The 14,166-nt window shown below is 45.7% G+C and overlaps 1 protein-coding gene and 1 long non-coding RNA gene across 2 annotated transcripts; both read right to left on the bottom strand.

Annotated features, from left to right (window-relative positions):
- Positions 1–3,103: 3,103 nt before the first annotated feature.
- Positions 3,104–7,840, bottom strand: zfp36l1a (zinc finger protein 36, C3H type-like 1a). The gene is made up of 2 exons (XM_049741124.1): positions 7,586–7,840; positions 3,104–6,297 (listed from the first exon to the last, which is right to left on the bottom strand). The coding sequence occupies exons 1-2, from the start codon at positions 7,634–7,636 to the stop codon at positions 5,248–5,250; spliced, it is 1,101 nt and encodes a 366-aa protein (XP_049597081.1). The 5' UTR covers positions 7,637–7,840; the 3' UTR covers positions 3,104–5,247.
- Positions 7,841–9,251: 1,411 nt separating this feature from the next.
- Positions 9,252–13,713, bottom strand: LOC125981222 (uncharacterized). The gene is made up of 3 exons (XR_007485857.2): positions 13,161–13,713; positions 12,968–13,070; positions 9,252–12,890 (listed from the first exon to the last, which is right to left on the bottom strand). It is a non-coding gene; the product is annotated as an uncharacterized lncRNA (long non-coding RNA).
- Between the last annotated feature and the right edge of the window lie 453 nt (positions 13,714–14,166).

The raw sequence follows: 14,166 nt of genomic DNA, 5'->3' as shown, positions 1-14,166 counted from the left end.
GTTGCCAATTAGCCGCGGGGAAGAAAAGCACACGTGACACCGGATCCCCGGCAGGGACTTAATGGCGGTTAACGCGAGGCCCCCTTGGGCGGGCGGAGGGCCACGTCGGCTTTTGAGCCCCGAGGATCAGGGAGCGGTCCGCGCTCTTGTCTTGGTGCTGATCTGCAATCAGTCTGCCGATGATAACGGCTGACATTTATTGCCCGCAGACCCAATTGTAGCCGTGGGGTTATTGCACCCTTGGATAGGGAACAGGTCAGAGGTCAGAGCAAAGGCGGCGTAGTTTGCGTGCTTGTCATTCGCTTGTACAGACTGGGACAAAATGAAAAGAGTGTTTTTTCTTCTTGACCTACTTTCATCAGATTTTCTTGCCGCCATGTTCTTTGCATTTGTATTGTGTTTTTCTTAGGAATAGTCTTTTGCCTCCCTGGCTGTCACGGGCCTCCTGCACAGCTGCCACTAGCCTTGAGTCGCTAATGCCACCGACTGGTGCCGTATTCTACATTTTTAATATTGTCCACACGTATGTGCATGCGCTCATGAATGAAGTACGAACGGCGTACATCATCATGTTGGAAAGTGCCGGGAAGTAGTCGTGCAAGTTTTGTGTTTTTGATGCTTCTCAAGGCGAGATGTAGACAAAAAGCCACTTCCTGGTGTCAAGGTACACCTCGCAAACAGGAAGCAGGCGTCTTTTATGTTCCACGCAGCGACCCAGACAAGTCACGTGACAATAGGAACATTACTTCAATGTCATCACGGGTACACGTAAATATTTTTCTTCAGTTTTGGCATTTTCATTTTTTTTACCTTATTTTGAAAGGCTCGTTTAACATGGCTGTCCTGTGAAGTATTTTTTTCATTTTATTTAAAAAATTTAATTTTTATTATATTGCTGTATTGTGGATGCCGTGAGGTTAGTGTGACAACGTGGGAATTCCTGGGAGACAGGCAAAGATTATGAGACGTGTGTGTGCATGTGTGAGGAGGCATGCAGGCAACAAGGACAGGCCTTCATGGGTCAGCTGTGCCGGGTCAGCACCCTCCATTGTGCAAAGGGGAAGGGAGCGTTCCTGTTGCTGCTCTTTTGCCGCAATTCGAGAGAAGATAAACATGCGCCAGCGGATGGGAAACCAAAGTGGAGAGATGAGTGGGAATACGGCCTTAGGTACATCTAAGCAAACACATTTCAATTGACCAATTTGAGTAACAGGAATAGGAAAGGGCCTTACGTGGCCCCTGAGCCACACTTTGCCCACCCCAATGATCAAGTGTCCCGTGGGTGTCGAGTGATGTTTGAGTTAAGAATCAATAGTGTCCATGTTGATTCGATGCTTACTGGGAACACCGTTAGCTAAACTGGGCTAAACTCGCCATCATTGATCGCCGATCAATATGCTAACATGTACTTTAGAGTTGAGAGTTTATCAACAGACGGGTCAGTCGCCTCCACACCACTCGCCAATCAACTAGCGTCACTGTGAAACACCCTACAAAGTCTTGTCACAAACTTAATCATAGTATGTTTTAATGAGACAGGCCACAGTACGTCAGACTAAAAGACACCATCTCTGACACTGTGGTCAGTAGCACTGGAGCCCCACAGGGCACAGTGCTGGCCCCTGTACTCTTCACCTTGTACACCTCAGACTTCTGTTACAACTCTGAGCTGTGTCACATACAGAAGTACGCGGATGACACAGCCATTGTCGGGTGTATCAGGGACAATAGAGAGGAGGAGTATAGGAGCCTGGTGGGGGATTTCGCCACCTGGTGCCGTGCCAACCAACTGGAGCTCAACATCTCCAAGACCAAGGAGTTGGTCATAGACTTTGGGAGGAACAGGCCTAAGCCTAGGCCCGTACTGTTGGAGGGGGCTGAGGTGGAGGCTGTGGACTCCTACAAGTACCTTGGGGTGTGGCTGGATAAAAAACTGGACTGGTCAACTCACACCAACCACCTTCACAGGAAGACACAGAGCAGGATGTACTTCCTGAGGAGACTACGTTCTTTTAACATCTGCAACAAACTCTTGGAGATGTTCTACCAGTCCGTGGTTGCCAGTGTCCTGTTTTACACCGTGGTGTGCTGGGGCAGCAGCACATCCAAGAAGGACACCTCCAGACTGGACAAACTGGTCAGGCGAGCCGGCTCTCTGATCGGCAAGAAGCTGGACTCTTTGGAGACGGTGACAGAGGCAAGGACACTGAAAAAACTGTTGGACATTATAGGCAATGTCAGTCACCCTCTGCACTCTGTCATCACTAATCAGAGGAGCCGGATCAGTGGGAGACTGCTCCTCCCCAATTGTAGGACAAGCAGACTGAAGAACTCCTTTGTCCCCCAAGCCATCAAGCTATTCAACTCCTCACTGGGGAGGAGGTGACATGGACATGAACAGGGACATAACTGTACACATTCTTCACGTCAATATACAATGCGCAATATTATGGCAACTACTGTGTAGTGTTTTTACCTCCCTCGATTTTCTTGCCTAGTTTATCTTTTGGCCTCTTTTACATTTCATTGCTATCTCTTGCACTGTGTGTATTTCGGCATCTTCTGTATATCTTGATCTCTTGTGTTTTTCTTGTGTATCTTGTATTTTACTGCTACTGGACACAGAATTTCCCTGAAGGAGTAATCCCAAGGGATTAATAAAGTTGAGTCTAAGTCTAAGTCTAAGATGTGTTAGCATGTCGGTTTCATGGTGTTAGCATATGTTGCAGTTATGTTGGGAGTTGGCGTACATTGCGAATATTAAGCACATATTTGTGAGATGTCAGCCAAGAACATTTTAATCGGATATGTTAGCATCGGTCTGTCTCAAGAGACTATCAAACCTGGCAACTCGAGATGAGGTGTTAGCTTGTCACCGACCGTCTGAGCACATTTACATGCTAGCTGTCTTTTATGCGAAACTAAACATTTTCATGTGAAATATCTGACTAAGTCTCAGACTATTGGCACACATCTTTATCATGTAAAATTTTATGCAAATCCAGTTTTGGTCCAAAAGTCCCATCATTTTTAAGATCTTGCTTTATTTGTCCCACATGGGGAAATTCCATTTTCAGCATTTCAAAACAACGCTGCCACACCCTTTCAAATTTTTCCAAAAATTACAGGGTTTATTGACTTTGAACTGCAATCAATACTTTACAAAAAAGAAACAGGCGACAGCACAGGACTGTAGTGACAAACATGGCTGGAAAAAATTACATTCAACATTTTTTTGTCATTTAACTTTGTTTTGCGCCCCAAATCTGCTTTTCTTTAGAAAACGTGAAGGCAACAGCAAACTTGTTTTTTTCCACAAAATGTGTGAAGGCAAAGGGGAAAAAAAACAAGTCCTCCACCGTCCTTAGCTACCTGGAATGTACGCAAACGAGGCACTTGAACTCAATCTCCCTCATGCTATTTGGTCACAGCAGACTGGGTGAAAAGGAGGAACGTTACCCCCAAAAAACAAAACATAAAACAAAGCCCAAAACTCTGAAAAGCACCCGAGTTACTTCTCTAAAGCACTCTAAACGTGTGTGGGTTGGGAAAAAAAAATTTATTCCGGTGGAAATGCAGTTACAAGGGAAGACGTAAAATAAATAATCAAAACGGCATTTTTTTCCTTGTCGCAGTTTAAACTTATTTTGACCAAAAAACAAAAAAGTGTTGTTGCAGAAGAAGTACAATATATTAAACTGTGGAGAAAACAAAAGAAAAAAAAACAAAACTGACAAAATGTCTTCACAATCTTTAGATTAATATGGAAGATCATAATTTAACATAAAAGAAAATATATTCTATTGTTCATTATCCAGATAAATACAAAAATTAAACAAAAAACAAGGAAAAAAACGCATATGATCACCAATAAATATGTTCTGATAAGTTAAATAAGCAGTGACAAGCAAAAAAAAAAGAAAAAAAAACCTTCGGTTTCGAAAGTTCTCAAATAATAATAATAATAATAACCATAATAACATTAATAAAAAATAATTATCAAAAGGAAGAAAAGAGAGCTTGGAGATCTTCTCAAGTGAGGTGGCAAATGATGATCAGCTTAATAAAGATAAAGGAAAAAAAAGCCAGTGACCAGCAACAGGATGAGAAAGAAAGGGTGAGGGAGGGGCGGGGGTGAGGGTGGGTGGAGACCAACTTCCAGTTCAAAAGTCCTTCCTGCAGACTCACCCTACATCACAATTACATAAGCACAGTAGTCCATTCACCCCCACGCAAAACACACAAACCCTGTCCCCTAGGCACTTTTCCTTTGTATTGATTTTTTTTAACAACTATTCAGGGTTGTGTGTTTTTTTGTTTGTTCTGTTATTTAGGTGGTGTGATAGGGGGAGGGAGGGGGTGGCTAGTGCAATACAGTCCCCCGGTTTTGTTTCCCAAGGCCACTTGTGCTGCTACACATTCAAGAGCAAAAAATATTCAAAAAAAGGTGGGGGAAGAGGAACAAAAAATATCGAGGAGTTAAATCTCATGATTTTCGGTTCAATTCCTTTCAGGTGTTTTTTGCTAATTTTTTTTGGCACAGTGACACATGGCAGGGCACTTTTTTTCTTTACTCCCCTCAAACTGGCGGTGTGGAGATAAGCAGGAATGAAATGATTTGTTGACGGTCCTTAAACTTTCGGGGAGCTGGAATTGGTTTGCAATGGTTATTTTTTGGGAGTTTGCTGGTTTTCTAAAAATTATTCTTGATTTACTTTTGGGGTGACTTTGTTTCTCCCAAAATGGGTCGCAAGTCACTAGATCTCCCAAACTGAAGTTGAGGGTGTTCAAAATGAATCTCTGGGGTCTTAAATGGTTTGTTGGGTTTCAGGGGCCCAAACTTGGTTGATTGGTGTGCTCCCCAAACTGAGGCCAACTTTTCCTGGATCGTAGATTGTCAGAGTAAAATGATGAAAATGTTTTGGGGCGCGAGTCTCGGGTGTTTAACTTCCCACCCCCTGTCGCGGCTGACGGCGTTCCGCCTGTGAATTCCAAAATTCCCGGGGCAACTTCAAACCCCCCCGTCCAGCATACCATACACACAGGACAGCAAGCCGTTAAAAAGGCAGGAAAAAGACAGCCTCGATGGCCGGTGTGTAAGGAGGCAAACGTTGAAGGGGGGGGATCCTGTCTTGACTGACTTCATCTTTGCGGCGGAGCGGCACCAAGGAAGTGGCGTCGCCTGGGGCCTTAAGTCCCGGTCTCCTCGTGTCAAAAAATACAAAGGGGCAAGATGAGGCGTGCCGTCTAGTCGTCAGAGATGGAGAGGCGGCTGAAGATGGGGAGTCGACGGGTGGTGTCGAGCGTGGGTGACTCGGAGCCGCTCAGGCTGCTGCCGGAGCTGCTCTGGTAGCCCTCCTGGTCCGAGAGGGAGTCCTGCGGGCTGGACGGGGACTCGAACATCTGGGGCGACTCCAGCATGGGTCGGAAGTAGTAAGGCCCGCTGGTGGGGGAAGGGGGTGCCCCGTTGCTGGCCTCAGGGGGCAGGGGGACGCCACCCAAGCTGGGGCCGAACAGGTTGGCCAGCTCCTGGCTGGAGTAGGTGAAGGGGTTGCTGCTGGGCCAGTCAGGCACGTCGTCAGGGAAGAAGATGGGTGGCGGGGTGACGGATGTCGGACTGTCGCGGAGCCCCGCCGAGCTAGGAAAGCCCGCGAAACTGTAGCTGTGCTGCAGCCGGGGCCGCTCCATCTCGCCCGAAGAAGACGAGGAGGAGGAGCAGGTCGATGGCGACGAGCCGTTGCTGGACTTGAGCGGCGGCCCGCGGCGCTCGTCGGCGTTGTGGATGAAATGGCAACGGGGCCCGTAGGGGCAGAAGCCAATGGTGTGGAAGGTGCGGCACAGCTCCGTCTTGTACTTGGGGTGGCGGCTCAGGCTGCGCAGTTCGTGGATGCCGTGCGCAAACTGGCACTTGTCGCCGTACTTGCACGCGCCGTTCTCCTCGAAGGGCCGGCACAGCTCCGTCTTGTAGCGGCTGGAGTTCACCTGGCTGCCTGTGGGACTGGCCGGGCCCAGGCACTTGTGCAGGAGCCGCTCGCCCGTCTCGGAGAAAGAGCGGTCGCGCAGCCGCAGGTGGTTCTCCTTGTTGCCACCGCTGAGCCCCGTGATGAGCGGTGAGTGCTCAGCCACCTTCAGGCTGTTGAGGAACTGGTTCTGGTTAAACTTTGCGCTGCCGCTGCTGACAGAGTGTCGTCGCTGGTACACCCCCGGCGAGCCCACCGCCTTCCTGTCCAGCAGGGCGCCGGAGACGTGGCCATGTGGGGCCGCCAGGTTGCCGTTGTAGCTCAGCAGTTTATTGTTCTGAGAAGACAAACACCAACTTCCATTAGCCAATTTTTTTTTTTTTTTTGCTACATGTCAAATTTGGCCATAGCTTATTATTTAACCAGCGTGAAAGTTTGGTCTGATTTTTAACTGCAATCGTGGCACTCGGCCACAAGGGCGGGGTAGCGCTATATCAGGCGCTAAAGTCAATACTAAAACCTTCGAAGAAGAGGACCTCAAAACTAAGTGATATTAAATGCATTGTCATAAGTCCATAACAGTAGAAGAATTACATAACATTCCAGTCTACGAATTACACAAAAAACTGATTTAAAACATTCATTTTTTGCCAATTTGTGTTTTGACTTTTTAGGGAGAGTGCTGCACTGATCTAGTGCGCACGAGTACATTACACCAAATGAAAATCGGAAGGCCTAAATGTTCTAAAATGTGTCAATGAAACAGCTGGAGACAACATTCAACGACCATTTAACAGGCGAGTCACGTTCAAGTTGTTTCACTTGGCTGCTGAACTGCACACACGTGCACTTTTGTTCAATTTAGAAGCTTCCTGGACTTCTAGTTTATGTTACTTTGTAATAGAAGAGCTAAAACGGGGCAAAAATAACAAAATGCATTAACTATATCATGTTTTCTTTCGATTTGAACCAGCAAAAAGCCTGTTAGGGCTCTTCTTTTTATTTATTTATTTTTTATTTTTTTGCTCCGGACGAAGCAGACACAGCGGATGCAGGCTCGTATAGAAGAACGGCAGCTGGTTTGGCTGCTTGCCCTGGTTAGGAATGTGTGGCTGCTCTCGGTAGAATAGAACACGAGAGCTGAGAGAGGAGGCCAGCAGGCAGGCCCACAAAAGAGGCGGCAGCGCTTTACAAAGACAAAAGTGGCCATCCCGCTGCAATTCTCTATACACTCAGACAAGCACGGGGTGGGGGGCAGCTTAGGAGGGGAAATTGGAGGGAAATCTCACACACACACGAAACTAGACACGTTCCTAACTTTCTTGCGGTGGTGGACACAGAAACAGTTTAATCCACGCCAGACAAATCTGAGGAATGATTACGCGAGCATGTGGCCGACTGCTCAACCCAAGTGCTCGTTCATGTGTAACGAGCACGCCTAGCTCTACTTTTTTAAGTTTAAAAAACATCCATGGGACTGGAAAACAAAACGAGAATACTCCATAACAGGGAAAGCAGGCGTCAAATCGGTTTTAAAGTAGAGCACGAATAATTAAATCACAACGAGGGCGGTGAGCAATGCATTCCTCCACACAAACAAGCAGGGAATGGGGAAAAAAAGTTACCTTATTGATTGCTTCGAAGTCGAAGAAAGGCGACACCACGGCTGTGGTCATCTTTGCAGCGACCAACTCCCCCAAAAGTTGCTAAACCAACACAAAAAGCCAACCAAACCCGACTGTTTGGAAGTTGCGCACACGACTTGTTGCCCGACCGAGCGCGTGTGCGTGATTTGCAGATCCCCTGCGCGTGCGTCCGTGCGTGTATGTGCGTGTTATTGACCCTGCACAACTTCCCCCAGTGGCCCGCGCTCTCTCCGAATTTGCTTTATAACACTGCAGCAGGAGGAGCCTCGGGTGCGGGGCGTCAACTTTCTGTTTAACTTTTTCTCCCCCCTCGCGTCTCCTCCTTTCTTTTTCGTCGCCACCCTTCTTCGTCTTCCTTAACTATGCCTCCCTCGAGCTTTAAATTTAGATCTGCACGCATTCGTGAATGCAACGGAAACAGGTTTACGGTACGCCGTGAGACAAACCACAAAACACCGTAGTTACACACAGCATGTCAACTTATTTTAATTGGTGCTGATTATTTGTGTTTGTCAACTTTTTGGATATGAGTAGTTTGTCTGAATGAAGTTGCCGTACTCCTCTCCCAACAGACTTTTCTCCTCTTCAGTTTTTCTTTCACTTCCTGTTTGTACACCAGTGAGTTGACTTTCTGCGCATGCGTTAATAACGGAGGGCATATTTACCATAAACCAAACTGTTTATGAGAACATTATATTTAAAAAAAAATAAAATTTAAATATAGTAAACAAAATATAAAAGCAATACTAATAAAACTAATAACCAAGATAACAAATAGATGTAATTAGAAATAATCAAATATACAGCAAGGCTTTCTTTTTTAATCCCGTTCAATGTCCTTTCAAAACTCAATTTCCTTTAAATAAAAGAAACGGTGCTTGACATTTTGTAAGAGTATTTCAGCAGTCAAGTAAGCCAAGGAACTGTTGTGAGAAACTTAATAGTAAGTAAAAAGTTAAATAAATCTGCACACTGTGCAAATGTGAGTATAGTATTAAATTAAACCATGCAGTCGGTGCAAATAATGGATTTATGGTGAGCTTTAGCTGTTGTTTACTCTTGTGTGGGGAGCCACAGTGCTTATCCTCCCCCATCACCCACAGCTCTCTCTGTAATTAATTTACTCTTAATTGGCGGACTCCAACATCACTGCTGGGACTTTCCAGCCAAGCCGGTTGGTGGTTAACTCATTTTCAACTTCTCTACTTCCCATTTCCCACCTTTCTACCAAGCATCCAAACTGTTTTCATTCCCTAAGAAAAGTGGATAAAGGTTTTGAAGTATAAAGTCACAATATTACCAGAATAAAGATTTGAAAGTTAAAATATTAAAACAATCAAATTATTTTTCCCTCCTCCTAATATAAACAAAAGAACGTTGTCTTTTCCCTCTCCGCAGGCATTTTGTGACCCTGCTGACACGTGACATGGGTGTCATTCCATCAGACAGGAGAACCTGATCCATGAATGAGCTCACCTGATTCAACCGCAGTCACACAAGAACACTTTTAATAAGATACCAAGACTGTGAGTGAAACCTACACAATCCTACCGCGGTCCTTCACACCCCCTCCCATCCTGCACCCCCCCCCACCCCCACCCTCCATAAAAAAATGGAAGGGGGGTGAGGAGAATGTGGGGGGATGGATTTATGGGGGTTGTGTCTGACTACACTGGATTGTCCTGAGGACATGAGCAACGAGGGGTAGGCAAAAGGTTCCCTTTTCTTTGCTACACACAGGAGCAACAGAGGGAGAGGGGGCACAAGAGCTTCGTGGACTTTGTTGTTCTCCCCCAGCTCCCTCCAACGTCCTTCCTTGATTTCCACAAAGGTGGTAGCTACTGAACGGCCAGTGCTAGCAAGTGTTAGAGAACGTAGCACATTGCTTTTTGACCAAGGCTGGTTGTGTGCGCGCACGGTTGTGTGTGAACTTTAGCAGACGAAAAGGCTTTTACGAGCCGGCCCAGAGTGTTGCCGCAGTCGAGCGTCTTACCAGAAACCACGTCTGCACTTCAAAGGCCCGCTCGCCCATTGACTGGGTGCCATCCGGCCTCTTTTGAAATACCAGCGTTGTGCACTTTACACAGAAGTGTATTCATTTATTTAATTATATTTATATAATTTTTATAGATATAATTATTGTCTTTATAAAGCAATTTTTCTCTTTCCGTACACTCTACCTCGAGCTAATTTTCGACCCGGTTTCCGAGAGTTTTGCGTATTGTTGCAAGGGAGTGCACCAACGACGGAAACTTTGCACGTTTTTGACCCAGCGCTTTTGTTTACGTGTGGTGTCGTGCTTTCTTGATTCTGAGCGACTCCCTCCCGAGGTTTGGGAGGAGGCACCTGTTTCCTGACTCAAAGTAACACACACCAAAAAAAAAAGAACAAATCCCTCTCTCTCTTCAGGCATTGCGTCAGATGTCCTCTTCCAAAACGCCATTGACGCACAACAACAAGCGGCACGTTAAGACTTGAGAAACTTTCTGCAAAATCTGACAACTCCGCGGCTAATCCATTCGCGGGACGCCCTGAGGCAAAACTTGGAATGATTGATGACTCCTGTCAAAGGAAAAAAAAAGCTTACAGTATGAAGGCGTGTTAGGATCATAGTGAAGACGATTCTTAAAATTATACGAGGAAGTCGTAAAAATGCAAAACATAAAGTCAGAATATTCGAAGAAAACAATCTTCAAAAATATTTTGAAGGGAGGGAGTTGCAACGATTAATCGACAACTAATGACTAATCAAATCGATCGATAAATATTTTTAATGAGCAATTAATCCTGATATAATGCAGTGTATGAGGATTAAATAGTGTCTGATAGCTTTTACTTGGTTGGTTACAATAATAATTTCTCCTAATTAATGTGTTTTTTTTATACCCTTTAAGATTTTCTGGAGCATGGCATCAATTTGACACGCTAATCGGACTCACTCTCGCCGTCCAGATTTTTCTTTATCTACGGCTTTACGCCTCGTGAACTCCTTGCCCTTCAACTAGCGGCCCCAGCAAAATGTGGCGCAAGCATTTTCCCGCCAAATCGTATCGGACTGAGCACTTGGGACCAACTTGTGTTGTCGCTATTCAACCGCGCTGGCTCGCGTTCAATGCCAGCTCCCGCTGTTTGCCGGTAGGGCTCGGCCCTGGGTTGTTGATAAATGACGGAAGTGGAATGACAGGCTTTTTATCTTGGCGAGCTGTAGATGAAAGAGGGGTGGGGGTTGAAGCGGTAACACCTGGCTGCTTTTCACTGAGCGCTCAACAGAGGGCAGCTTTCTGCCTGTGAGGTGTTTTCTCTTTACACTCTTCAAGTCTTCCAACCATCTCATTTCTTTCAATGGTCCAAAAAGTATGAACAATTTTTATTTATTATTAAGAATAAATTAAATAATTGGATGAAATACATTTGAAAATAATCAACTGATAGACTCCAAGTAGTGTAAACACACAGAGGGGGGCCAGGGGAAAGCACGGAGCGTGCCGTCCGTGGCTCTCGGGCCGTACTTTGCCCACCCCTCATTTAGATGCTCATAAATAGCAGACGGCCGCCAAGATTAGACATGCGGGTCAAAGTGGTGTTTTTTTTTAACTGCTTGCGTAACGGTGACACACCAAATGAGTGGCCCTGCGTGACGCACACGCACACACACACACGCACGTACACACACGCACGCACTCACACACATACACACACAAACACTGGCAGCGCGGTCATCTCCAAAGTGCACTTCGCCAAATCCCACTTTGGGCAAAGCGCAGGCTCATTAAAGAGCGTCTTGAAGAAAAAATACGACCGTGCAGAAGATAAAATATACTTTGCGATGCGCTGATACGGATGGAACACACAAACAAGCTGCCGCCATGGATTAGTTCAGCGTTACTTCATCTTCTATTAAAAGTTGTGTTTATATAACTTCCGCCTTTTTTCCCAGCATGTGAGCGTCTTTCAAAACACTCCCTAGTACAGCTGAGTGTTCAACACTAAATACGCTGATTTGACACATTTGGCCGCGCTGGTGACGTCAATGTGTTATCCATATTTTTATTTTATTTAACATTGCAGTGGTGCCTTGAGATACAACTGACCTGAGATTCACATTTTTTCCAAGTACGAGCCAATTTTGGGCAGACTTTTTTGGGGCTTTGATACAAGGTGGCAACTTACTTAACTCACTTAACAATAAGCGGCAGCTTGGCAGACGTTCAACAATTCTTGAAAAAAAAAAAGGCTTCAAGCTGTTTAACACCACGCCCAGTTGAAGTTCGCTGCCAAACTAAACATACAACAAAGAGAATTACATGTTGTGTCATTTAAAACACATTCCATTGCAATTCTCCCACTAGCTTGATGGAAAAATTATTAAGCAGCAAACATATGAACGAACACAAGCAAACAATTCTCAAAGGAACATATTCTTTATCCTCAGTAGAAAACATTTGATCCCATTTACTGAGTCAATGAGAGTAGTGGAGACACTTCTGTGTTTGTATGTGTATGTAGCTTAAACTGCTCCCCCTGGTGGCCGAGGCAGGCACACCATAAGGAACAGCATAATGAATTGGTTGAAGAAAAAGCTGATTGAAATCCATTATCTAGACTAGATCAAATAGTCACAAAATGTTTCCAAGCTGAGTTTTGTGGGTGGTGTGAGCAGCGTAGCGGGGGAACGGCAACACTTCCATCCATCACTGTCGAAAAGATGTGGCGATAAAGTGGTCAGCGGTCTCGGGTCCATGTGTCCGACTCATGTGTAACTCAAATCTCAGAGTGACCACACAGGGCCAGTTGTGAGGCCGCGGAGAATGGGAGACAGATGGACAGGCCGGGAGAATGCTCTCCACTGTTCCCACGTCGCACAAAGCCCATTGATCATCTCCTGCGGAGAGCGAGGAGTCGGGGACTATCCCGTTTCAGCCGAATGGTCCAGACACCTGGACCGACGCTCAGGTCTGGCCGGTTCCCAGCGGAGGGAGCCCAAAGCTGTGGCGGGGGGGAGAACTGGACATTTGGTTCTTGGAGCTTAACTATCGTGTCTCATACTTTTTGTTTCGCGAACTCAACGATACTGACTAGTTTTGTGTGGTTGGGGGCAATCGTCAGGTTTGGCGAGCTTCGTGGGAACGCCGTCCGCAAGAGCGCTTAGCGGTTGACCACTAACAATGCTGCGGCCAGCCGTATGGACAATTAATGATGGTTTGCCCGCATTCTCTGACTCGCAAACCCCCTGCGTCCTCCGAGGCCGATGTGACGCGATGACCACAAGACTCCCAAAGGAGTGCTGTGAAAACACCAGGCGAGGATAAAGGCAGCCGTGACAAAAACAAAACGATAAATGCACAAAACCTGGACACTCACGTCTGAGATTGTTACTAGCACAGGTGACAACATCGATCCGGTAATCTCCTGATTTCTAGTCAGAGCTTTTAGGACCAGAATCCGACACCTTATTCCTGTTCACCTGCCACAAAAAGTCCACAGTTAGAAAACATCTGATCCTAAGGCTCTCCCGTCTGCTCCCAGACGGCCACGTGATCCCAAGAAAGCGCACCAGTTTTCCATTCAGCCAGGAACAATCAGGAAATGAGCAAAAACTCCAGCCGGTGAATCGAGATCATGGCAAACGGGCGAGTAATTTCCTCCCTGGGACAGACTTCATCTTGGGCATAACTTTCTGGATCGTGTTTGTTTACCAAACATCAGCTGAGTGTATCACGTAAATAATAGCACTGTGATGTCATGAGACTGCAGAACACCAGCACAGTTGTGTTTATGTTTGACGCGGCGGGTAAGCTAACCTTGTTACAGATCCTAGCAAGCTAGCTAGTCAGCCAGCCGCACATGTCTACAGTACATAGACTTTTTCATGATATTTGGGTTAACCTATTGAGAACATGAAAATAAATATTCATTACATCAATGAGATCAATGACACAGTAATAAAGTAATGATGCATTGTGCTAAAAATGTGAAGATTTAACGGAAATATCGCCATTTATGGAGGCGACTTTTCTCCACCCATGTTATTAATTACGGTTCTCGACCAGCCGTGAAAACGACAAGGCTAATTCATCATTGTAGAACAATGACCGTGTTTTTGTCAACACTCGCCATTTCCAATGCATCAAGGCTGCGAAACAAAACAACTTTTAATTGAGAACAAGTGTTATGATCAGATATGTCGTTTAATAGTGGCAATGAAGGAATGTATTCGCAAAAACAAAAAGAATCTTGAACACGCACGCAAACTGTACATGGGATGAACTGTCGCTCTGTGATCATGACTAGCAAGGATGCATTTTTAACATGCACCGGTGTTCATTTCCGCAGATCACACAGTGGCAGAATATGGAAACACTTCTTTATGCTTGTTAAACCTTCTCTGGTTTGTTTTCTTCCTTTTTTTTTGCCTCATACAATCTACAAAGGCCAATAAAAAAATCAATGGCTTTCCCAGAAATTACAGTTTGTATTCACCCCAACCCCTCCTCGTAAACAACGGCATGCTTAGCAAAGACTCGACCAGCCCGAAGCCGCAAAGCCAAGTTACATGCCAG

The sequence above is a fragment of the Syngnathus scovelli genome, chromosome 14 (assembly GCF_024217435.2).
Source record: "Syngnathus scovelli strain Florida chromosome 14, RoL_Ssco_1.2, whole genome shotgun sequence".
Taxonomy (NCBI): Eukaryota; Metazoa; Chordata; class Actinopteri; order Syngnathiformes; family Syngnathidae; genus Syngnathus; species Syngnathus scovelli.
This window is presented reverse-complemented; position numbering and strand designations above follow the sequence as displayed.

Bases quoted from the DNA above. Each gene is read 5' to 3' on its own strand.
- zfp36l1a (XM_049741124.1), bottom strand. From the start codon at position 7,636: ATGACCACAGCCGTGGTGTCGCCTTTCTTCGACTTCGAAGCAATCAAT. The intron at 6,298-7,585 runs GTAACTTTTTTT...TTGTCTTCTCAG, and splicing joins ACTTCGAAGCAATCAATAAG to AACAATAAACTGCTGAGCTA.